The 26710-nt window shown below is 40.8% G+C and overlaps 1 protein-coding gene across 1 annotated transcript in view; it reads left to right on the top strand.

Moving 5' to 3' along the window:
- The window catches only part of COL11A1 (collagen type XI alpha 1 chain), a 623839-nt gene that overhangs the window by 576157 nt on the left and 20972 nt on the right, over window positions 1–26710 (top strand). The window contains 10 exon segments of the mRNA XM_029618381.1: window positions 3434–3487; window positions 3672–3779; window positions 3894–3947; window positions 10238–10291; window positions 14404–14511; window positions 19368–19421; window positions 19541–19576; window positions 19668–19721; window positions 21631–21880; window positions 24210–24322. Coding sequence (XP_029474241.1) covers window positions 3434–3487; window positions 3672–3779; window positions 3894–3947; window positions 10238–10291; window positions 14404–14511; window positions 19368–19421; window positions 19541–19576; window positions 19668–19721; window positions 21631–21880; window positions 24210–24322 — 885 coding nt within the window.

Raw genomic sequence — 26710 nt, 5'->3', positions numbered from 1 at the left:
TCCCAGAGTCTGGAATTCCTGGGGGCACTTTTCAACATGAGGACAGGGAGAGACTTCCTTATCGAGCAGTACTTTGCCAAGCTTCAGGCTCAGGTTCGGGAGTTGTGTGAGTGGGGCTCCCACGCACGCATGTGCTCACCGATACAAAATTGGGCACGCATGTGCATGCAGGCATCAGATTTTATAACATGTGTGTGTCAGCATGTGCATGTTATAAAATTGGTGGGTCCATATGCGCATGCTGGGAACTGTGTGCACATGGACGCCCGCACATTGTTTTTTTTTAAATCTACCCCATAAGTTGCTATATTATAACCTGCAAAAAGTGACATACTCATGGCTGTTACCTGTGCATATTTATACCTGCTAATGTTCAGGTGTAATTCAGAATATAAATCATCATGGGGAAATACTGACTGGGTGAGTGTTCTGGGTTAACTGGGGGGACTGCAGGCTGAAGAATGAGGGGGATGTTGAAGACTTGGAGATAGACTGGGCAAACGGGTGGACTATTTGGTTTAACTGGTAATTTTCTTCATGTGCACATGTTTTAAAATGTAATAATTTACATGCATAAAAATTGACAAGTGCTAAGGAAAATATGCAAGTTAAATTTCTTCTTGTAAATGATTAAAATTAGGAGAACAAATACGCGCTCATAGAAGATGTCCACCATATATCTGGATAATTTTTGACTGATAGCCAGATAAGTAGAGCTTTCAGACTTGTCCGGATATCTGACTTAGCCAGATAAGTAGTGTTGGTTTTTTTTAAAGACTTATCTGGCTAATTTTCATACCTGGATAAGTCTGAAAAGCACTATTTAGATGAACAAGTAGTTCTTTTTAGACTTTTCTGGCTACATAGAGCCTGCTGCTACTTAGCCAGATAAATGCGGCTAATTATCCTGTTCAAATTTTTCTGTCTAAGTAGCAGCAAATGTGCTATTTAGCCAGATAAGTTGGAATTTAGTCAGACAAATGAGCGCAACTGATATATCCATGCATTTGTACTTCAAGTTTTAAAGGGATATGCGAGCAGTTGCATTTATCCTCTGTAAGTCGGCTTTTATACTCATAAAATTGGGGGATTTTCTAGCCTATGTGCAGCAATGAAATAATCTATTCTACTAATTGGTCTACCAATTCTCGCAGTCCATCTGCAGCTCGTCCCTCCTGGCTCTTCAGCCTGAAGTCCCCCAATTTTACCCATTCATTTTTTCACTTTTAAGATGTTTATGATCACTTACTCCTAAAATTGAGCAAGACTAAATATACGTGAGTATGATGCCACATTGACATGCATCAGTTGCTTTTAAAATAGCAATGTATTCACAGAAATGTTGGCCCCTCCATGGAACATCTCTTGTCCACCACATTTTTACTTGTGTGAATTTACTGAGACCCTGATTTATACGTGTATGTTGAGGTTTTTGAAATAGCAGATGCTCGCGTACATGCTGTTTTGCATGAGTAAGTGCTATTTTTAACACATGCACCTTTTGAATATTCACCTTTTTGTGAGTGCACATTGGAAGTTCTGCAAACAAATTACCAATTTGCATTTGTAGTTCTGGATACGTAGGCCTAGGCCTCCTTTCCCATAAGTTGCATTGTTGGTTTAGAAAGAGGAGACCTATATTTTCCATTGCTTTACAAGAATATTTCTTACAATTTTGCAACCTGAAAAATGAACTTGCCATAATATTCAGAGGTTTTTCAGGAATAAATGACTAAAGCTAATATAAATAAAACAAATATCTAATATTCCTTTAAAGTAACTGATGTGATGGTGATAATAGAGACTGACTGGGTATTTAAAATATTTGTATACAATACAATTTGCAACATGAATGAACTGATAAAATAATAGTATCCTAAACCAAATAAGAAAGATATGGTGATTTAGGGGATATTTTGTCTGCCTCTGATTGATCCCCTTCAACATACTTCAGTTTTCTTTGCTTGAGCAGCTACATTAAAATATATATATAAATCTTAACATCATGCAGCATTTTTCATAAAAGAAATATATTCATGATTTTTTCTTTATATCTAGGGTACTTTATTTTGATTTTATAATAATTTTTTCCAGACTGTAGTTTCAAATGAAGTTGAGTTCCTTATTTTTCCTTGATAAATGTGCATATAATGCCTAATCACTTGGAATATTGTATTTTTATCCTAGCATACTGTTATATAGAGAATATCCACAATACATTGTAAACCAAAGAGATAAAACCTATGGGGTAGATTTTATAAATGTACACGCGCGCATACTTTTGTTCGTGCACCAGGCCTGAACAAAAGTACGCTGGATTTTATAAGATATGCGCGTAGCCGCACGTATCTTATATCGTTCAAGTTTAAAATAGCCAGATAAGTAGCTTTATTGCAGTTCAAGAAGGTATCATAATCTACAGGAAAGGAAAATCAGTGACAAGGGGTCATGATATAAATTTAGAAAGAGAGAGGATCATAGAAAATATGAGGAAATATTTGTTTACCAAAGAGGTTGGAAGTTGCCAAGAACAGTTTTCCAGGAGAGGTCTTGGAAAGCAGGATAGTGCCAGTGAGAATTCAGACATGTTTGGGATAGATAAAAAGACACAGGAAATCATATGAGAAACAGAGGGTTAAAAAAGGGTAAAGAAACAGAGGTGGAGGCTGGATATTAAACTAAGTATGGAAACAGATATGTCCATCTAATTGGAATGGTTGATGATGAAAATGGTATGTGGGGGGGGGGGGGGAGGGGGGCCAGGGGTCAACAAAACTGGCATATGATGGTAGCCCTGCATTTAGCATGGAGCTGGGATAGGCTGTGATACACTCACAGTATAATCAGGTGAAAATGGCAGGCCACCTCGCATGGAAATAGGTGGCATGATAGCTAAAAGAAAAAAGGATAAGAAGTGATTTCTTGGATGCAGGCAAGCTTAATTGACAATTGGTAGACAAGACTTCTGTTAGCACAGAATATAGTAACAAAGGCTTGGAAGGATAATGACCAGAGCTAGAATCATGTAGGTAGGGCCAATTGGGCAGACCAGGCTATATCTGTGTTACTGTGCATAATATTTTAATAAGTACTAGGCTGAACTACCCTGGGTTAAGAGGATCTTGTTGTTTGCTTTTTAGATCAGAAAATAATTACATATCTCATAACATAATAACTTCAAATATTCTTTCTTGCTCTTTTGTGGGGTGACATGTTGTGTAGTGGGGTTTTGTTTGTTAAAACTTTGAGTGGCAGTCATTTTTCCCCTATTAATGAGAGGATTACTGCAGATGAATGACTCCAGTTTACATCGTTAACATTTATTATTTGATTACATGGCAAGACTTCAATGAAAATATGACTATATTTATCACCATCGTTATGTATTTGGATAACCGGCCTTTAATATAATCTTGTTTTTAACCTTTTATAGGGCCCTCCGGGAGCTGCAGGTTCTGAGGGGAGACAAGGTGAAAAAGGAGCAAAGGTAAAAATAATAATGTTTTAGTCTTGTATTTTATTTAAAAATGAGTGCATTCTCAGTGACATTCATCCATTGCATTATGAGGTCTACAGGGCTCCAACTCATATCAAAATGAATTATTCATTAAAAAAAAAGCATAATTTTCTTTACTGTTTTGTGTTGTACTAATGGTGGCTTTTTCATGTAGGGGGAACCTGGTGCAGAAGGTCCTGGAGGCAAAACAGGCCCAGTTGGTCCTCAAGGCCCAACAGGAAAACCAGGTCCAGAAGGTCTTCGAGGTATTCCTGGTCCAGTGGTAAGCACCTGGAACATGCCATATGTAACAGCATTCTTTTAGCATTCTGATTAGATCTATCCCATTTCTAAGAGGATCTTCTTTTTTTTTTTCTTTTTCTTTTGCTTTTTGTAGGGAGAACAAGGTCTTCCAGGAGCTGCAGGACAGGATGGTCCACCCGGTCCTGTGGTGAGCAGTTTTCCTTCTAGTAGTCCAATATTACCTTCAGGAGGGAAATTATTGCAAATCTAAAATAACTAATTAGGGCTCTTTCACTCATTATTTATAAATGAGAATACATGTCTGAGAAGTAATACATAATTTCAATTATTATACTAATACTTGTAAGAAAACAAAGGCTAAAAATAAAAGTAAAACTGAATAAACCATTGGAAAGATATACTATAAAGCAAGTTTGAAACAAAATGAAAAATGGACAGTGTTAGTCAACAATATATCTTTATTTTCTTATTAAATATTATAGACTACGTGGTCCGGAAATCCATTAAAAGTCATTAGGTACCACAGGGAATAGCTAAAGAAAGCCCACAAAATAATTTTGTATGTTTTAAATTATTGGCCATTGAGTAAGCAGCCCAGGAACAATATCCCAATGCATTTTCATTCCAGAAAATTAAATTATGTCACACCTTAAATACAAATCAGATGATTGCTTTCTTTAGATTGCACATCAGTGGACTACAGTTGTGGGAAGAATACTGATACAGCCATAAAGTAGAAAAAAGTGCTGTATTCCAGATGTTGAAATTATATTATATTTCCTTTTCATGATTTTCTTTGTGAATTAATTATGTATGCACGTGACCCTTTGCAGCTAATATCCTTATGCAAAACAAGAAAGAATGCACTCGGAGCAATATTTTGCACATTGAAATCTGTGTGAGATTCAAAGGGCAATCTACTGATATCCATATCTTCATTTTTAATTATGCTTATTCAACAACAGGATAGTGCAATGAGAAACTAAACAAAACAGAGATCCTTTCACAACTAAATTGTTTAGTATGACATTAGAATATCAGTCTTTTGGAATATTTTACCTATATCTAAATATAGGATTCTTTTTTTAGTTTTCTTACTGCTCTCCTCTTAAACAATGACCATCAGTCAATGTTTGTGGCATATGTGATGGATGATGGTAGATGAATGCAGGGTTTATGGGCCTGGAGGCTCATGTGGAAATTAGGGGGTGGGGATATTGAAGTTTTGTGGGCCCTGAGGCACATTTGTTGACTGGAGGAAGTGGGTTGGGAGCTTACAGGTTCTGGAGGCCCAACTATTTATTCAGAGGTTATAGAAGGCAGAGACTGATTTGGAGATTGGTGGGGGATGGGCCTACAGAGGCTAATTTGAGTTTCAAGGACGTGACCAGTGGCTTGCTATAATGTAGGCTATTGGTAAGAAGGTTAACAGTATCTCCTTATGTGAGGTTAACTTATCTGTTTTAAGTGACTCCCATTAATCCACTTGGATAGTATAGCAAGCATTAATAACTAATGAACTCATGTTAATTTTGTATGTTTTCCATGTACCTTAGCTTTTCTGTTGGGGAGATAGCGATAATGCTAATATAAATGAAAATAATGGTCATTAATGGTCCATATATTGAGTGTCAGGCTGAGCCTTATAAAGAGTCTCTTTCTCTCTCTCTCTCTCCACCAAGTGTGCATAAGATATATGCTCAGAGCTGTAGACATACACATGTGAAAAGTATTTTATAATTTACACATATAGGAGTAGATTTTCAAAGATGCATGTGTGCGACCATTTGCGCGCGCTACCCACGCGCACACATGGACACCCGATTTTATAACATGCATGCGCAGCTGCACACATTATAAAATCGGGGGTCGGAGTGCGCAAGTGGGTGCACACTTGTGCATCCTGCGTGTGCTGATGCCCGCGGCCTTCCTCAGTTCCCTCCCAGTCCGCACCAATTTCGGAGCGGTCTGGGAGGGAACTTCCCAACCCCCTACACTAACCTCCCTTCCCTTTCCTCTAATCTACCCGCCCCCTAGCCCTAACCTAGCCCCCCCCCCCCCAATCTTTATTTTACCTTTTGTGCCTGCCTCAGGGCAGGCGCAGGTTGCGTGCGCCGGCACCCTGCCGGCCCACGATCCCCCCGGCACAGCAGCAAATGGTCACTGTGCCGGGGGCCTCTAGCCCACCCCGCCCTCTCTCTACCCCTTTCCTGAGGCCCCAGGACCTTTGCGTGTCCTAGGGATTTATGCGCGTGACCGGGCCTTTGAAAATTGGCCCGATGCGCATAAGGCTGGTCACACGCGCAAATTCCCGGAATTTACCCGCGTAACGCTTTGAAAATCTACCCCATACTTTATAAAATAGCTCATATCTTTGTGCATGGCGAGATGTGAGCACGCGCAACCCTTTTAAAATCTGCCTGATAATGTTTTACTTAAGGTCACACATTGGTGATGGCTAGGGAACCTGATTTGAGTTTGTCAAGCATTTTGATTTAATCAAGAAAGACTGCCAGCATAATACTTCAGAATTCCAGAATCTGAGGCTGGGAAGTAGCTATGTTAAGTATCCTGAGACTTTTTTCCCCAGGAAACATATCCCATATACCTGTCCTGGAGTTCTGGCTCAGCAATATGAGCATTGCTCAATGTAAAGCCTACAAAATAATAGACATATACTAAAGTGCAGGTTTCTCAATAGCCAGTAAGTGTTTTACCTCAGGTTTTCTATTGTTTTAAATCTGAGATTATTAACTTTCAAGTTATCTCAAATCATGATGAAAAGACTTTCACTTCAATTGTTTTCAACATTTTTTAAAAGAAACTGAAATTCCCTATGCAATGAGGCTTTTGTATTTGAAAATTACCAAATAAAATGTATACTAACCGTATAATTTTATACTTATGTGTAGACTAAAACTAATGAACCATAAGCAAAAATGTAAAAAATGAAAGATGAATAATAAAATGGTGAATGAATAATTTGAAAGGGATTTTTTTTTCCAGAAAATTAAAGCACATTGCATTAACTAGGAAACTTTCAAATACAATATTGTATTTCAAGATATTTGCTCAGCAGCTACTATTTTCTTGCCAGCAATTTTTCTTTCCTTCTAAAATTAATTACAATACTAGGAAATTACATTTGATTCTCAGTGGTAAATAATTTTTTGTATAGTGTATATAGATACCTAGCAAATTTATTTGCATTTTCTATCAAAGTATGTGAAATAGAATTGCCAGTCACAAAGTTGCCAATTCATGTTCTTTGTGATATTTACGAGAAATTGGCAAAATTGTTGGTCTATCCAGCAATTTTCTGCTGAAACAAACAACTAATATGTTACCTTGAGAGCAGTTCAAAGCCAGGCTTAGATCTGTGAATATTTGACTTGAGTATACTCATATAATCAGTCAAGTTTAACCCTTTTTAAATTTGACTCTGATTATTTTTTCAATATTCTGTATGTGCTCAAATTGTACATGAAAATTTTAGGAACATCCACAGGTTCAAACTACAAGATAAATTAAGTTTTGGAGTTCTTCAAACACATGAGAATATTCACATCTTGCCTGTATAAAAAGATGTGACTAAAGCTAATGTTTTTTGAATGAAATTGTGAATATTTTGACTGTGTTTCTCTAAACTCTTCAAGGTTTAGATAGAGGTTTGGATTATATCCAGACTGGTTTGTTTATCCCTATACTGAATTGGTCTCCATTTTAGTTGAAGGTAAGAAGAAGAAAATAGGAAAAGGTATAAATGGGATAATGTAATTTAAATGATCAGTTTTATAGTAGAGGCCACCTGAAAAGCTTCCTAAAAAAGAACTGGGTCACTTCTGTGTTTGACATTAAAACAAAATTGCCTTATTTTGCTCTTATTCAACGCTTTATATAACATCTTCACAGTTTATCAAACCAGCATATTAGAAAGATGGTAGTTAGTAAATCTCATCACACACACACCAAATGTGATTGCTCACTATCCTCTAAAATGCCATCAGTGACATGAAATGGAGTGCATGTACTAATCAGATATTACTATAGGATCTATATTCTATAGTGTTCCCCATAGACACAAAATAGGTGAAAACCTGTAGAGGAGAGTTTTAAAGGGATTTACCTGGTTAGATTGTCTTCCTTAGAGCAGATACAGATATTTGAGGGCTTTCATAATGCTTGCAGTTTTAGCTAGATAAAAAAAAAAGGTCTTCTCAGGGAGGTATTTAGTTTCAAAGAGGAACACTGCATAAGTAGATTTGATATTCGAAGCTACATAGCCTGTTTTTTTTTCCGCCAATTGACTTTCCACCAAAATAGCTGTGCAAGTGTATGTAAACACTTTCCATATGCATGTATCTTGCAAGCAATTTCAAAGGGATATTCTCAGATAAATGTCCTTAGAAATTTAGAAGGTCTGTAACTTCTAAAGTACTTGCACAATTTGCAACTATGTGCGATATTGAAAATGTTCCCCTTAATATGGTAATAAAATAATGTGTCTTGCAATAAAGTCTGCAATTTATATTATTTTATGGAATGTTAGCTATACCTCAGGTGCTGTTCCTATGTTTTTCCAGGAGCATCAGGATGCTAAAGCATATCTCAATGTTCCTGGACTGTGTTTTAAAGCGGCTGAACGGCCCCTAGTTCTGCCCCCTCCCCACCAGCCCAAGTGTAGAAATTGATTATACCTTCTTTCCCACCCCCCTCTGCCTCTTGGGGCAGCAAAAGTTCCAAAATTAAACAAAAAATAGCCAGTGCTTAGCTCTGCCCCCCTTCCCAATTCCCCATTCCCTTCCCCTTGTTAGCCAAAAAATTAAGCTCCCATCCATACCCCCTAACCTCCTCTTCTCATTCCCCCAAGAACCGCAGAACATTTACTATAACTTTCTCCTAGGTCTCCATGTTCCTTGGTGTATTTTCCAAAATGGCACTGGCCTGCCTTAAGTGCCCCTTTGCTCCATCACATGGGCAAAGGACCACCTGAAACTGGCTAGTACCATATTGGAAATGATACCAGGGAGCACCAAGGTTTTTACTATGGATATGGTATGTTTACCAAAATTAAATTTTGTATTCTCTGGTACATTTTTTGTCCAAGATAACATCATAATCTTTGTTTTTGAGAAGCTTAATAATAAACAATTATGAAGCATCCATTTAGTAATTGTACCTATGTAGATTTTGAGATAGTTTAATGTATCAGCTATTGAATTTTTTTATTGGAATGAAGGTCTTGGGGTCCCCCAAGACTTGCCAAAAGTCCCTGGTGGTCCAGCGGGGGTCCGGGAGTGATCTCCTGCACTTGGGCCGTCGGCTGCCAGTAATCAAAATGGCGCCGATAGCCTTTGCCGATACTATGTCACAGGGGCTACCGGTGCCATTGGTCAGCCCCTGTCACATGGTAGGAGCACAAGATGGTGCCGATGGCCATGTGACAGGGGCTGACTAATGGCACCGGTAGTCCCTATGACATGGTAGGTCAAAGGCTATCGGCGCCATTTTGCTGTAAGGCAGGCCACACAGCCCAATGACACGGAGGGAGAAATCGCTCGTGGGACCCCGCTGGACCACCAGGGATGTTAGTAAGTCTTGGGGAGGGATTGGGATGGTGGGGGGGGGGGGTTGTATTATACTAAATTTTAATGCTTGGGGTTGTTTTTTTATTTAAAAAATAAAATGTGCCCCTCCCCTCATACAAAACCGAAAAACAAATTTTTCCCTTAGTTTAGGGAAAATCTGTTTCGGGGGTGGGGCCCCTGAACCACGACAAATTATACAATTTTGTTGAAATTGCCTAATTTGTCATAAACGAATGCACATCTCTATAAAAAAGCAAGCAGAGGTTAACCTACTTCCTCCAATAACTTCTTGCTTCCATCCCTTATACGCATGTTGTATGCACGAAGGGGCGCACAAAGGGGCAGGCTCTTTTGTCGCACTTCTTTGTGTGTGCACCTCCGGTGCAAAGTGCTTCCAGCGTTAGGAGACTCCCAAAATACCTGTGCCCAGTGATGACATCAGAGGGTGGGCAGGGCCAATAGTCTGGGGAGCAACACGGAGGGAGAAAACTGACATTCAAGATAGCCCCTTGATGGTATGAAGGGCAAGATGTTCATATTGCAGGTTAAGCAGAGCAGACATAGTGCTCGTAAAATAAAAGTGTTTTTTTTTTAATTTGTACTCTATCCATAGCTGCTGACACATTATTACTCAGTTTTAAATTCAGGTGCCATATACAGCTGTTCAACAAATACAATATTTTCTTTAAAATATATTTTAAAACATATAGAATAAAATAGAGTTAATATACAGTAAGATAGTATTTGAAAGCATTTCTCTAGGATTAACTTTTGTTCTAAAGTTTCCCACTGAATTACAGCACCTTAATATTAATATATATCTATTATAAGGTATGATCCTCTGAACCATTCAAATTTGATTTAACATTACTTGTTTTTTTATCTTCAGGGTCCACCTGGCTTACCTGGACTGAAAGGGGATCCTGGAGGCAAAGGTGAAAAGGTAGGCAGTTTCAAAGTTAGTAAGATCTATCCAAATCTCTTGCAATTAATTTTGGCATTTCCAAAAAAATTCATACTCTTAAAGATTCCATGTACCATGGGTTAGGAATGTGCTTTACTTTAAGAAAGGGGACATTTTAATGAAATGTCATGTTTCATTTCATTTCATTTGTAAAAGAAAAGAAAAAAGAAAAGTATTTACTTCTTTTCCCTTTGTTTTGTTTTAATCTAAAACATTTTTATTATTTGCATAAACAAACCACCATGACAGAGGATGCTGTGTTTCTGATACATCCTCGAACACATTACATTAATTGAAAACATGGAAATGTACATAAAGAACCCTGTCCCCTGCCTCCCCCCCCCCCCCCCCCCCCCCCATCCACCCTGAGAGGAAAAACTCAAGTGCCAACCTGTGTCAACTGAACAGATAATAGCAATATCAAAGAGTCCATTGTAAATACTGGAGGGACATGAAAGGAAGTGTTCTTAATGGTTCAAGATCAAACTCCTGGATCTCTGCGGGAGTGCCTGAATATACGGGTCCCATATCGACAGAAATTTTCTTCGTTGAAGAGGAGAACATTGAGAGGCTATGTTGTCCATTCACATCATCTGGTGAAGATGATTTTGCCATACCCAAAAAGATGGGGCTTCTGTACCTTTCCAACTCAGAAGTATCGCTTTTTCCCCACTAGGCATGCTTTCTGAACAAATAAATGAGGTCCAGTACCCCAAAACTGTAAGGAAGGGATACAGCCAAAGAGTAACAACAGCGGGGATATAGGGATCGAAACCCCCAGCAGATCCGTAATATTACTGGCAATACGGCTCCAAAAGCATTTAATGGGGGGGGGGGGGGGGCATGCCCAGAAAGAATGGGACAACCTACCAATAGTTCTGACACTTCTTGCAGGTGGCAGAGAGGGAGGGTTTCGATCGATATGCTATTTTGTTTTGTTTTTAAAACAGTTGCCTGGTCCCTGCCCCACCTCAATAAAAAAAAACCTCTGGTGCCCTTCCCTGAGATCCCGGCCCTCTCTCATACTCTCTTACCCCCTAAATTACTAAGAAATTGATTTAAGTCTTTACAGGGCAGGAATGATCACTGCCTCTCCTACTCTATCACTGCTGCTATGGTGCCTACAGACTGAGGATGATGAGATTACTAGGACTGTGCAGGCTGAAAAATGATGTTTTGTTTTGTTGTTTCATTGGGGAGGTTGTTTTCCAAATTTCATTTCGTAGAAGCATAGAAATGACAACTGAAAAGGACCAAATGGTTGATCCAGTCTGCCCAGCAAGCTTCTTATGGTAGTAGCTGCCGCTCCCTGCAGGTTAGCCCCATGTTTCTCTTAAGGGTAGCAACTGCTGCCCTGTGTAGTTATCCCCAAGCCTTATGCATGACATGCTTTGCTTATGGACTTGGCCGAAGAAGCAGTCCTGTCATTTTTTCCTTCTGTCTGTGCATCAGTACCCCAGACTGTAAAAAAGTTAGGGCTCATGTTAGTTGTCTCTGAATCCAATTTATCTTTCCTTCCACCAACCCCTCCCCTGACCTCCCCCCCCTTCCCGTCGAAGCAGAGAGCGATGTTGCAGTTGCATTAAAAGCATCAAGGCTTATTGGTTAAGGGTAGTAATCCCATACCTTTTGATAAGGGCAGTAACTGCTGCTCCATGCTGGATACCCTCATGCTAATCAGTTCCCTAGACCTGAATCCAATATCCCTATTCTCCCTGCCATTGAAGCAGAGAGCAAAATTGGAGTTGCATCAAAAGCATTTGAGGCTTTGTTTTTTCAAAAAAAGTTTGTTTTGGCAATAGTGCAGTCTTTTTCTGAATAGCATGCTCTCTTTGAAAATAGTGCTTGCTATTCAAAAATAGTGAAGGAGTAGACTAGTGGTTAAAACAATTGGCTGCAAACTAGATGAAATTAGGGTTCAAATCCAACTGCTGCTCCTTGTGACCTTGGGAAGTCTCGTTATCCTCCATTGCCTCAGGTACAAATGTAAAGGTGAATTTTAAAAGCCCGATGCATGCATTAATGAGGGGATGCATGAATATGTTGGGCTGGTGCGCGCTGAGCAGATTTTAAAAGCTACCGAGATACAAGCGTATCTACTGGAGTTTACACATCTCATAAGTTAAAAAAAAGGGGCAGGGCATGGGTATGATCTGGGTGGAGCATGGGAATTTCAGGATGTGAACCGTGGTCTGATCTCTGGACCTTACCCCAGTCACATGGCTGGGGCAAGGTCAGGTCGGCGCCATTTTGGAAAATGGAGCAGGCCGGGTTGGATGAGAGGGTGCACCCAGCCCCTATTCTGGATCCTTTTACATTTTCAGGGGGATACAGGAGGGGGATGGGATGGGGGAAGGTGGAAAGGGCATGAACCGTGGCCTGGGTCTGATCTCTGGACCTTACCCCAGTCACCTGACTGGGGCAAAGTCAGGTTGGCGCCATTTTGTAAAATGGCGCAGGATGGGCTGGGAGAGAGGGTGCACCCAGCATCAATTAGGCTTGATACTTCATTTTTATGCAGCTCCAGCACTGCTCTCTACATCAGTGGCAGGGGTGGAAGGAAAATTAGAACCAAAAAGTTACCAATAAGGGCCCTGACCTCAGCGGTCAGAGTAACAGATAAGTATGAGAAAAATAACTGTGAAAGCTTGCTGGGCATTCTGGATGGGCCATATGGTCTTCTTCTGCCATCACTTCTATGTTTCTATGTTTGTTGGATCCTTTTAAAGGTTCAGTGAGATGCAGGAGAGGGATGGGAGAGGGTGGGTAGTAGGGGCAATGCCTGTGACATTTTTTTTTTTTTTTACTTTCAAGGGGGGATCTCTTTCATTTGGGGGTGTGTGGAGTGGGGGTATGAAAACAGGGGGATCTCTTTCATTTGGAGGGTGATGGGTATGACAATAGAGAGATGTTCTTTTTATTATTTATTAATATTTTGGGGGAGTTGGGGCTACCTCGACTGGCAGCCCCGGGGTTGAAATAGGGGTCAACACTGACCCCTACTGAACCCCCCTCTTTGCATGCAACTTTTTTTTTTTTCAGGTAAGCAGCCCTTTAAGGCAATGACAGCTCAGTGAATTTGGAGCTGCCATAGCATTAAAGGGCCACTTGCCGCATTCTTTTGTCCTATGGTGTTTGGCTGCGAATCAAATGAACGTGTCAGTCAACCACGATGCTTTTTCAGGGAGGAGCCTCACTTTCACAGCGAAACCTTCCCCCACAATAGTGAGATTACTCCCATGAAAAAACATCTCGGATTAGTGCATCCAGGGATTAAATTATAAGCTCTCTGGAGACGGGGAAATACCTGCAGTGCCTGAATGTAATCCACTTTGAAGTGCCTAAAAGGCGGAATATAAATCAATGAAATAAATAATTAAAACTAAAGAAAATAAAACACTCCGTTTTGTGTTTTTTCCCTATCGCTTTTTTAAAAATAACATGAAATGATATAGATAATGTCATTGACATTGTATGCATTTCAGATGAAAGGATGTCCCTAGCTATTGTTACTTTGTTTCGTTCAGAATGTCACAGATCCGAGTCTGTTGGGCACCATTTTGTCTGGAAGAAACAGATTTTAAAGACTTTGAAGTAATAATAGCTAGGGACATCCTTTCATTTGAAATGACATAGACGATGTCATACTGCATTTATGCGGGTTCTTTTGGGAAAATTTCATCCTAGATGTATATGATTGTCCTCAGCAACTCTACTACCTTTAATAGGAAAGCCTTGGCCCTTCTGCTAGTTGGCAAAGCAGGCCTTATATATGTATTTGTAAAACAGATACAGATTTAATTTCACATATATTTTAAAAGAGATTACCATCATACTTTACAGACATTTGAAATGAAATCCCTCTGTAGCATTTTTTTACTGTGAATTATTGTGAGAATGACAGCACTTGTCTTCTAATCTTGTAAAAATCCTTTTTCAGAATTAATTATCAGATTTAATATTACTTTTCAGTGGTAAATATGGTGATGATTTTTAATGCTTCCTATGTCAGCATACAGTATACTATTATTTGTAACTATTTTTTGCATTCTAACTTTGATCTCTAATTTACATTGTTGCCTGTTTTTTAGGGACACCCAGGTTTAATTGGATTGATAGGTCCTCCAGGAGAGCAGGGTGAAAAGGGTGACAGAGGTCTTCCAGGCCCACAGGGTTCTGCTGGCACCAAGGGTGATTCTGTTAGTATTTTATTTTATGCTTTGCTTCTCTTAAAAGTTTTCTGTGGAAAATAATTTTAGTTCTCTTCTTGTACTTGCTGCATAAGTGAATTGTAATGTCATAGAATTAATGACTAGCTATTATTGGACAGAATAATAATAATAATAAAACTGAAAATCACCTAGAGGCAGATGTATAAAAGTGCAATAATTCTGATAGGTAACCATGCACAATTTATAAGAATTATCCTAAGGGAAAACACAGCTATCACATTCTGAAGCTTACATAGAAAAGTGGACTTGCGAGCAAAAATGTGCAAAAGCCCACAAATTAAAAAAAAAACAAAAAACGCCAAAATGTTTCACACAAAACCCACTTTTGCAAAGTGTCTTCATGAAAGTCCCATTTGCAATAATAAACTTCCATGCGTAGTCTAAGTACAAAAATCTTTTTAGATTCAACATTAATGGGCCGCTAAGCTGCAATGCAGCTCAGAAATGTTGAATTTTATTAAAATGGGTGCACTCCCTCTCACCCTGCAGACTAAGGTAAGGGGAAGGCAGATTATTTGAAAGAAAGGCAGGATACACCTGTAGACCACTAAGAGGTTCACACTCAAGAAAAAAAAAAAAAGTCTACACTCAAGGTCTTGTGTTTCAACAAAAAAAATAGGGCCTGATATTCAAAGCGCATTCAGTGCTATTTAGCTGGATAATCAGGAGTGGTCACTGAATACTTTCAGCAGTCACCACTACCCTGTTATAGAGTCCATCAAGCTAGGGTGAGAGAACATTGTAGAAATCTCATCTTTGTGAGATTTCCTCATTCCAAATGATGTCAAATCTTCACTGAGTTATACTGTACTGTTTGAACGTCTCACTCTGCATGTAAAATTGGCCCCTAAATCACCACCAACACCTCATCTCGAGCTATTAGCTGCCCTTCCTATTGGCATATAAACAGTTGAATACTATGAAGGCCTCACTTGTGGTGCTTTGTCTTTCTCTCTCTCTCTCTTTCACTCAGTATTGCAGGATGTAAAAACTTCACTGCACCCTGTGGTACTACCTATGCATTTTCTTACCACGGGCATTATTATAGCATTTTGAATGAATCTAGGAGTAAATTAGATCAACTTTATGGCTGATGTAACTCTATGGCTGAGGTAACATCTAATTAACTTAACTAGATATGAATAAACATTAGGGATATGCATTCGGTCCCTACGTATTGGCAATCCGCAATGGATGTGCCAATATTCATTGTATTCGTGGGGAAGCGAAACGTATCGCGATTCCCCACGGATACAACGAATTTTCACCGAATTATTCAGCCGCCAATTTAAACAACCCCCCACCCTCCTGATCCCCCTCAAGACTTACCAAAACTGCCTGGTGGTCCAGCGGGGGGTCCGGGAACCATCCCCTGCACTCTCACACCCTAGGTACCAGTTCAAAATGGCACCGATAGCCTTTGACCTGCTATGTCACAGGGGCTACCGGTGCCATTGGTCAGCCCCTATCACATGGCCATCGGCACCATCTTGTGCTCCTGCCATGTGACAGGGGCTGACCAATGGCGTCGGTAGCCCCTGTGACATAGTAAGGGCAAGGCTATCGGCGCCATTTTGGTTCCTGGCACCCGACGGCACGAGTGCAGGAGATCATTCACGGACCCCCACTGGACCCCCAGGGACTTTTGGCCAGCTTGGGGGGGGGGGGCCTCCTGACCCCTACAAGACTTGCCAAAAGTCCAGCGGGGGTCTGGGAGCGACCTCCTGCACTCAGGCCGTATTGCCAGTATTCAAAATTGCGCCGGCGCTACCTTTGCCCTCACTATGTCACAGGGGCCGAGGGTCGGCCCCTGTGACATAGTGAGGGCAAAAGCTAGCGCCGGCACCATTTTGAATACTGGCAGCCGCTAGCCTTTGCCCTCACTATGTCACCAACCGTCAGCCCCTGTGACATAGTGAGGGCAAAGGCTAGCGCCGGCGCCATTTTGAATACTGGCAATACGGCCCGAGTGCAGGAGGTCGCTCCTGGACCCCCGCTGGACTTTCGGCAAGTCTTGTGGGGGTCAGGAGGCCCCCCAAGCTGGCCAAAAGTCCATGGGGGTCCAGCAGGGGTCCGGGAGCGATCTCCTGCACCCGTGCCGTCGGGTGCCAGGACCCAAAATGGTGCCGATAGCCTTGCCCTTACTATGTCACAGGGGCTACCAACGCCATTGGTCAGCCCCTGTCACATGGAAGGAGCACAAGATGGCGCCGATGGCCATGTGACAGTGGCTGACCAATGGCACCGGTAGCCCCTGTGACATGGTAGGGCTATCGGTGCCATTGTGAACTGGTACAGAGGGTGTGAGAGTGCTCCCGGACCCCCGCTGGACCACCAGGGAGTTTTGGTAAGTCTTGGGGTGGTCAGGAGGGTGGGGGGTTGTAGTAAATTTAATTTTAGCTGGGTAACAAATAGGATTAGACGTATAACCGTATTGGGACGCCATACGGATGTATACAACGTATCTGCCACCCGATGAATACGTATCCCGAATGCCACGTATGGTGTCCCTCTGCACATCCCTAATAAATATCACTACTTAATTATCCAGTTAAGTTAAGTGATCACTTAAGTTAAGTGATCCACCCACTACCTGCGCACAAATTGGCCAGCTAAAAAATATCCAGATAAGTGACTTATACAACTGTCTAGTGGCTGCTGATATTCAGTGGACCGCTAGATAGCTGGATAAGTCCTACTTATCTGGCTATTGCACACTGAATATGCTTTCAATATCGGGCCCTTAAAATTATTTGACACCCTTATTTAACCAGTTCTTCAATACAGATACAAGAGTAAAAACTGAAATTTACATATGAAGGGACAGAATGTCAATATAAACCCTGCCCTTCTAGGAACAGGATCCTGTTCCTCTGGTGCCATCTTGAAAAAAACCACCAGGTGACTTTATGTGCTCCTTTGCTGGGGCACCCACTATGGGACTCGACCTAGCTTTGTACAAGGGATGGGGCGTACAGAGGCCGGGCTTGCCTTTCCATAATGTTTACAGGCTGTGCCAGGGTGGGGAGGGAGGTTGATGCTTTGCCATGAGCCACCAGGCACTTGCTGCATGGGGTGGGGACTGGTATTGTGTTGCATGGCCCATTCATTTAGGATGGCCCTGAGATCGCACATTGCCCAATGCAAGGAACACATGAAGTTCCTAGCCATGGTAACAAACCAAAAATTTGCCTGAAATGTTTGCTACACATGCAAATGCACTCCATGCTCATTTGCAACCTTAGAAAATGTTTGTGGAAACAGACCACTAACCCATGCAAAATACCACAGTTTAGTATATCAACTTCTATGAATGAAGCTAATGAGATGGAAAATTTTGTACTGCATTTTTACAGCATTAAAGCATGAGTTCATATGTATCACATGAGAAGTTTGTATCACTAGGTATAATTAATCATCTGGTATTTTGATCAAATGTCATCTATCATATGTCCAGGGAAACTCTACCTCCTCATGAAAAGTATAAAAGACATTTTATGCAATCTACCTGTAGTCATTGCAGCAAGAATACTGGAAAGAGTTAGTGCATGGAGGGGGAAGAGTAAGAGGAGATGGAAATAGTGGAGATGGAAGATGATGAGAAGTGGAATAGAGAGAGGAAAGAAAGAAGACTAGCAAGCGCAGTAGCCCCTTATCTTCAACCACTGGCTGTGGAAGTGTCATCACAGCCAGTGAGCAGTGCTGGGGCACTACTGTCCAGAACAAAGAGCCATAACGTTCAAACCAGCAAGAAGGCAATAAATTTCTTCCCAACCAGGTCCTGAAGTAACACTCAGTATTCCTCAAGAAAGAGGTTAGTAAGAGGTCCACAGCAGCAAAAGACCTCACTATAGCCTTCATAAGTTAGAAAATGTCCTGGCTTACTGTGGATCACTGTAGGAAGAGATAGAAAGAGCAAACAGCTATTCCAGCAGACTCTATCTAATATATTATCTTATTCAACTGAAGTTGGAGATGTGATGTGATGCCATGGTTCAGCCAGACCTAAGCCACTGAGAAAAGTTTGAATACCAACCTGAAACCTGACAAGATCAAAGGCACAGTAGAGTGGTGCAAGTCTAGAAAACCTGAATCTGCATTGCCTGTATGGTGTTCTGTGCAGTGATACTTACTGAGGCCTTTCCTCTTGTCTCCCTTGCTGTTCCTAATTTCTTTTCTCTATCTTTCTTTCCTTCCTTTCTTTCTATTAATCCCCTATTTCTCTCACTTCTTCCTCCTTTTTCTTCTTCTGTTGCAGTCACAGCACAATAAGAAACTCCATCTTAATGAAAAAATCATCCTATCCAATGTAGACATCCCTTATGCAATCTCCACTTAAAACCACTTTCTAGGTGACAACTTTAATTCTGATTTAATTATGCAACAGGAAATAATGTACTAACTCTCATATTTACATAGTCTGTATAACACCTATTGCAACTGCAATAATTCCATTTATCTCACCTTAACAGATGCAATAAAAGGTTAATACATACTGCACAGTCCACGATGGTGATTTCATGGTATATACTTTACCATTATTTGATTAATCCACCCCTTAAACCTTCAACAATCAAAAGCAGGCAACCAAACTTTATTAAAACAATTTTCAAAGAGATCTAATCATCAGTTAACTAAGGAATTAGCAGGCTAGATCCACCAGGGTGTCAATTGCATTCTGCAGACCAGCTAAATAGGTGTCTAATTTCACTAGAGGAGAGTTTTTGGAAGTTTATGGATACATTTGTTTCAATTATTTTTGCTTAGAAAGGAAAGTCAAATAAACTTAGCTTTATCTATTTTTTTATGTTTACCTTATATAGGGGATTACTGGTTCGAATGGTCCCATTGGTCCACCTGGTTCTCCTGGTCTTCCTGTAAGTAATAATGCTTATATGTGTGACAGGACTTCCTAGTGTTCAGTTTCATATAGCTTGTTTTAACTAAATATTGTTTATGCAAAGATGAACAGATACATTTAACTTTTGTTTTCTAGGGTCCACAAGGTTCTAAAGGTTCAAAAGGTTCATCAGTAAGTAGTTGATCTCCAAAATTGTAGCTCAGTTCTTTAAACCTGCTTTGTAGTTTGAGTTTCTCACATTAACTTTTTAATTTCCTTGTAGGGTCCCTCTGGCCAGAAAGGTGATACTGGTTTACCTGGATTACCTGGTCCTCCTGTAAGTTCTACACCATGTTGAGTATTGCAGTTGTAAGCCATGGGCAGGACGGATCCTTTACTTAGCACCCAGGGGTAGGGGTGTGCATTCGTTTTGAACTTAAATGTAAAACGCAACTTATTTTTTTTTTTTGGGGGGGGCCTCCTGACCCCCCCCCCAAGCTGGCCAAAAGTTCCTTTTGGGTGCAACGAGGCCCGGAGCGATCGCGCGGGGAATCACGTGACGCCGCGTCACTCTGACGTGACGCCGACGTCACGTGCTCCTCGCAAAGGAGTTCAGAAATGGCGTCCTGACTCCCTGCTGTACCACCAGGGAGTTTTGGTAAGTCTTGGGGGGGGGGGGGATTAAGGAGGGTGAGGGGTTTAAATTTGTATTTGCACGTATGGACATAGACTCAACTTATGGAATTCTCCATATGTCCATATTGACCGAAATTGACCCCCCTTTCGACTTATGGACTTATGAACATAAACTTTTGCTCTGCACATCCCTACCCAGGGGCACAAAGAAAGAAAATAGAAATGGACCCTTTTTGCACCACTGCTCCAAGTCTCTATACAACTCCTTCTCCCTACAGGATAGCTTAAATGTGATGTTCAGGGGATGAACAATAGCTCTCATACTCTGCTTCTTTGCAATTTAGCCCTGCCTCTGGCCTTCACTTCCCAGCACTGCCAATTTACACGTTTCTGCATCCAATAAACACACAGGAGAAGAATGGTGGTTTCCAACTCCTTTACTGATAGTTTGATCAGATGATTTAATAATATTTACACTTCTCTAATTTGATTGACTTGCAGCAATAAATAATAAGACAGAAGAAAGAATAAACTTGCAATTCCTCTTCTTTAGCAAAGTCTCTATATTTACACTAAATTCCTTCTTGCATCCACTTTGTTTTTAAATTCAATTAGTTGAATCTTCCTTTACCTCCCAATATTTTTCTCTTTGCTCTTCACACTGGAGGTAGTCAGAATATACAATACTGTTCTAATATTTAAATAGAATTTAGTCCCAAATCTAATATTTTCCAAAAATCCTTTAGATATCCTCTAACTATTCAAAAGGAACCAGAAGAATATTTTACTTTCTTGATTCTGTTAACTCCATAGGCAGTGCCTGGTAGGTTCTTCTCATATCTTCATGTAAGGCTTCCCTTAATAACAACAAATTTCTTGTTACCTTTATATTGTATCTTCTTTGTTTCTCCTGGTAGTGAACTTTACTGGGATCTCTTGCTGTAGATGGAAGTTGTAACATACTATCTTTCTGGATGAAATACTTCCCTCTTCTAAATGCTTGGTATCTTGATGCCCAGCTCCAAGTGCAAAAATATTCTTCCTTTTCAGCAGACCACTGTCACTGTGATTGCTCTTTAGGAGATATAGCACAAGCAGGTCTTCCTTACCCCACATAAAGCCTTGAATATAGGGATGCCTCGATCCAACATGACAAGGAGGATGGGCTCTCACAGGCAATCCTCACAAATAGGATTAAGAATCCAAATCAATCTTTAAAGGTAGTAAGACAAGTCAAAGGGTGGCTGGCTCTTAAATGAGAAATCTTCCTTACTCCTTTCCCATAAATGAGGAAAGATTACTCAGGAGGAAGCAGCAAACCTCCGGCTGCTTGAAAGTCTAACAAAAAATCCACTAGTATAACAGGTGCTGTGTTGGGATGATAAACACCTAGGACGTTCCATCGCATGTTCCCACATGGGGGAGCAAAACTCAAACCTCTCTCAATTATCTCTGTACAAAGCCTACCCAGCTTAATGGTATATTCCTTTAGTAAGGAAGAAATCAAAGGTCCCTTACACAGTTTTATGAAGATAGTACAATATGGTTTTAGCAAATTATAGCTTGAATTAGGGTAGTGTACATTTACTAAAATTGGATGCATTTTGCAGGGTCCTCCAGGAGACGTTATACAACCTCTGCCAATCCAGTCATCTAAAAAGACAAGAAGGTCCTCTGATGATATGTTGGCTGATGCAGGTGATAGCATCCTCGATTACACTGATGGTATGGAAGAGATCTTTGGATCATTAAATTCTCTGAAGCATGATATTGAGCGTATGAAGTTCCCAATGGGCACTCAGAATAACCCAGCCCGGACTTGCAAAGATTTACAGCTTTGCCACCCAGAATTCCCTGATGGTAAGTTAATGATAAAAAGCAATGTAAAAGTACTGAAGTTCAGATTTCCCAAGATGTCAATTGTAATCGTTCATCTATCATGATTAAAATAGTTTCTGAGGGATTGGACACATGGCTTGAGTTTGCACTCTTTCAAGGACTTGGAACACCAAGGAAGCATTACCCTTCTGCCTGGGTAGGATGAGCAGCAACACTTAGGGATAATCTGAGAAGACTGCCTTCTAGTTCTTGGACTATTGCTCTCTAGGTTATATCTAAATAATGAGGGGAAAGATTGAAAACTTTAAAAAACAATTTCTCAATGAAAGAAGGCTCAGTGAATACATTTGGTCTTAAAATCTTAAGAGAAAAAGATATGTCTAACTTGAATTAATAGTAAGAATACCACTACTTCAGATCTGAGAAACAGCATGATGAAGTCATTTACTGTTTTTCTTATTTAAGATAGACAATGTATCAAATATAGGGCCATTTTCAAAAAGAACGTGTCTCCATTCTATGCCTGTGAAAGAAAATCTTTATTGAACAAGGCATAGGCTTTAAGCAAGATAAGGAGTACCAAGCTGTGTCAGAACAATGGTCCATAAAAACTCAGCATCCTGACTCTGACAGTGGTCAATCTGAACCCATCAGATCTCATAAAGGAGAGCCCATTCCATGTTGCTCACTCCCAAAAGCAGGAGGTGGAGACACCTAAAACTATCCAGCTAAATAATGGTTAATGTACCTGTCCTCTAAAAATGTATCAAAATAGTTTTTAAGCTAAATTATTACCCTTGACCACATTCTCTGTCAGATGATTTTATAGTTTAATTATTTGTTAACTGACAAAATAGATTTTTGAGTTTGTTTATATCTACTACTCAGTTTACTGGTGTGTTCCATAGTCCTAGTATTATTGGAAAGAGTAAAAGTAACCATTACCTATCAACTTGTGCCACGCCATTCATGATTTTAGTAACCTCTGTCACCTCAGTCATCTCTTCTCCAGCTAAAGAACTCTAACCTGCAAAGCCTTTCTTCATTAAGGAGTTATTTCAAACTCTTAAATAGTTTTCGGCACCTTTTCTAGTTAAGAACATAAGAAATTGCCATACTGGCCAATCCAGGCTACAAGTACTTGGCAAGTACTCAAACACTAAGTAGGTCCCATGCTACTGATACCAGTAATAGCAGTGGTAATTCCCTAAGTCAACTTGATTAATAGCAGTTAATGGTCTTCTCCAAGAACTTATCCAAACCTTTTTTAAACTCAGCTACATTAACTGTACTAACCACATTCTCTGTCAACAAATTCCAGAGCTTAATTGTGCATTGAATTAAAAATAATTTTCTCTGATTAGTTTTAAATGTGCTACTTGCTAACTTCCTGGAGTGCCCCCTAGTCCTTCTATTATCCAAAAGAGTAAACAATCAATTCACATTTACCCATTCTAGACCTCTCATGATTTTAAAGGCCTCTATCACATCCTCCCTTAACCGTCTCTTCTCCAACGTATAGTTCTGCTATATATTTTTTGAGATGTGGAAACCAGAATTGTATTCAATAGAGATGTGAATCGGAACCGGAATCGGTTCGGATTCCGGTTCAGATTCACATGTGGGTTTTTTTCCATCGGGCCCAATCATGTTTTGTTTATCGGCTGGCGCCATCTTGTGCTCCTACCATGTGACAGGGGCTGACCAATGGCACCAGTAGCCCCTGTGACATAGTAAGGGCAAAGACTATCGGCGCCATTTTGATTACTGGCAGCCGATGGCCCGAGTACAGGAGATTGCTCCTGGATCCCCGCTGGACCACCAGGGAGTTTTGGTAAGTCTTGGGGGGGGGGGGGGGGGGGGATCAGGAGGGTGGAGCGGTTTGTTTAAATTGGCTCCTTTAGATGGCCGAATAATTCGGCGAAGATTCGTTGTATTCATGGGGAATCGCGATACGTTTTGCTTCCCCACGAATACAACGAATATGACCCTATACGTTGCGGATTACCAATTCGTAGGGAACAAATGCACACCCCCTAGCAGGTAGAAGTACTCGTGGCTGTACTGCCAGCATACTTTTCTTTGCACAGAAGTTGGAGGGCATTCCAAAGTAGGTGTTTTGTATGCACACACATGCTCACTTGCAGAAAACTTGAAGAAAAGTAACTGCAAGATTGGGGCACATCTTTCAAGTAGCTTGCATTGATACCCTGGCAATTATCATTGTATTGAAAACATAATGTATTTATTTCAGTTTATTTCTCACCATTCAACTGGAGTGCTCAAGGTGAGGAACACAATTTTATTAGATATGAGAATGCTAGCAAATGTTTATTTTTTAACATTACAGGAGAATATTGGATTGATCCTAACCAGGGATGTCCTGGAGACTCTTTCAAGGTTTACTGCAACTTCACAGCAGGTGGTGAGACCTGTATCTATGCAGATAAGAAGTCAGAAGGAGTAAGTGATATTTATATTTTGATATGATTGGTACACAGACCTTCATATCACAAAAAATTCTGATAATGCAAAATAGAGGGGTGTGCACAGATATTGTTTTTTATTTGGTTTTTTTTTTTTTTTTACTGTTTTCTCTTTTTCAATTTGTTATGGTCATTGCTTAAGGATGAGAACTAGTGGCTGGGTTCTAGTCTCATGATTGCAGGGTTCCAGAAGTAGCTCTGCTGCATGGCCTCTGACCCAGCACCATCACTGCAATGACCAAAGCAGGTATATTAGGGGAGGGGGTGGGAGGTAACCAAAATAGGGAAAAACTCCCTTTCTTTGTGGCAAATGAAGGCTCATGGAGTGCCAGATCTCAACCTTTTTCTGACTGAGCTGCAAGTACAAAGGTATGGGAGGAAACTGCCAAGTCAAAAAAAGAAAAAGAAAATCCTCATAAGCAAATTCAATAAACCATTTGTAAACAACTATCAAAACTGCAATATCTAAAAAGCAAAAATTTAAGGGGTAGATTTTAAAAAAGAGCACGATCGCGTACTTTTGTTCGTGCAGCAGGCGCAAACAAAAGTACGCTGGATTTTATAAGATACGCGCATAGCCGCGCGTATCTTATAAAATCCGGGATCGGCGCGCGCAAAGCTGCCGATTTTGGGCAGCCTGCGCGCACCGAGCCGCGCAGCCTGCCTCCGTTCCCTCCGAGGCCGCTCCGATTTCGGAGCGGCCTCGGAGGGAACTTTCTTTCGCCCTCCCCTCACCTTCCCCTCCCTTCCCCTCCCTAACCCACCCCCCCGGCCCTATCTAAACCCCCCCTTACCTTTGTCCCTCGATTTACGCCTGCTAGAAGCAGACGTAAATCTACGCGCGCCAGCGGACTGCTGGCGCGCCGTCATCCGACCTGGGGGCTGGTCCTGAGGCCTCTACCATGCCCCCCGTCCCGCCCCCGAAATGTCGCGTCCCGCCCCCAAAACGCTGCGTCATTCAGCCCCGTCCCCAACACGCCCCCTTAAAAAAACACCGGGACTTACGCACATCCCGGGGCTCTGCACGCGCCGGCGGCCTATGCAAAATAGGCGCGCCGGCACGCGAGGGCCCTGCTCGCGTAAATCTGGGCGGATTTACGCGAGCAGGGCATTTAAAATCCGCCCATAAGGATTTAGTGAAAATGCAAGAGATCATAAAGACTCCCATAGCTATGAAAATAATGCTTAAATAATGGCATAAAATGTTAATTCATGTCTCTTTATCGAGGAAAAACCCATTTTACTATGAAAATTATATAGTACACAAACAAACACCTGAATCAATCAAATGTTGGCAGGTTGCTTGTTTCAAGGGGGTTTTTTTTGTTGTTTTTGTTTCTTGAGGAAAAACCTGCATCTGCAGGGACAAAACTCTGTATTCCTCCATCCAGTTATCATGTTTCACAAACACAGCCTTTCCCTAATGTCTTCATGGGAATTGGCATCTGGGAGGTGCTATATATGAGTTGTGATATTCAAGCATAACTATGCATGATTATGTCCCAGAAAATATGCCAGCTATTTCTTGCAGAAAGAGCCATAAGCCAGAGGTTCCCAAACCTGTCCTGGGGGGACCCCCAGCCAGTTGCGTTATCAGGATATCCACAATGAATATGCATCTGATACATTTCATATACTGAGTCTCTATGGTATGCAAATATATCTCATGCATATTCATTGTGGATATCCTGAAAACCCAACTGGCTGGGGGTCCTCCAGGATAGGTTTGGGAACCACTGCCATAAGCAAATCCTCGAAACAGCTGTCACATGAAGAAGGCAAGTATTTGTATACTGTATAATTTTCAGAGTAACAATTTTTTTCCCCCAGGAAGAATAATCTAACAATCCATGCCATGTTTTTTCTAGTTTGCTTTTGACATGGCAGTTTCCTTTTGCTCCTTTAGGATTTCAGCTCACTTGGAACCAAAGCTGGGAACTGGTGCCATGAGCCTCCATTTACAACCAGCAGGGACAGTTTTTCTCTATTTTATATTCTCTCCCTTCTTACTTAGTCCAGTCATTCCAGCAAGTGTCCTTGGCTAGTGGTCATGTACAAGGGCTCCTTCTGGAAGCCTGTAATCACAGGCCTTAAATCTTGCCACTACATGTCATCATTGTACAATGACTAAGCTTGTCTTTCCCCGGAGCTTTAAACAGAGCCAGATCTAAGATTTTAGAGCTGGCGAGCAAGGAAAAAAATGCCCTATAGGTAGATTTTATTTACCGTATTTATGTATGTATTTATTTATGATTTTTATATACCGATGTTCATTTCAAAAAGAGATATCACATCGGTTTACAATAAGGTACAATAGGTAATTCACTATCCCCTAAAAGGGCTTACAATCTAAAATTTTTGTACC

Source organism: Rhinatrema bivittatum, chromosome 10 (assembly GCF_901001135.1).
Source record: "Rhinatrema bivittatum chromosome 10, aRhiBiv1.1, whole genome shotgun sequence".
NCBI lineage: Eukaryota > Metazoa > Chordata > Amphibia > Gymnophiona > Rhinatrematidae > Rhinatrema > Rhinatrema bivittatum.
The sequence above is the reverse complement of the archived record's forward strand: the minus strand, read 5'-3'. Positions and strand labels throughout refer to the sequence as shown.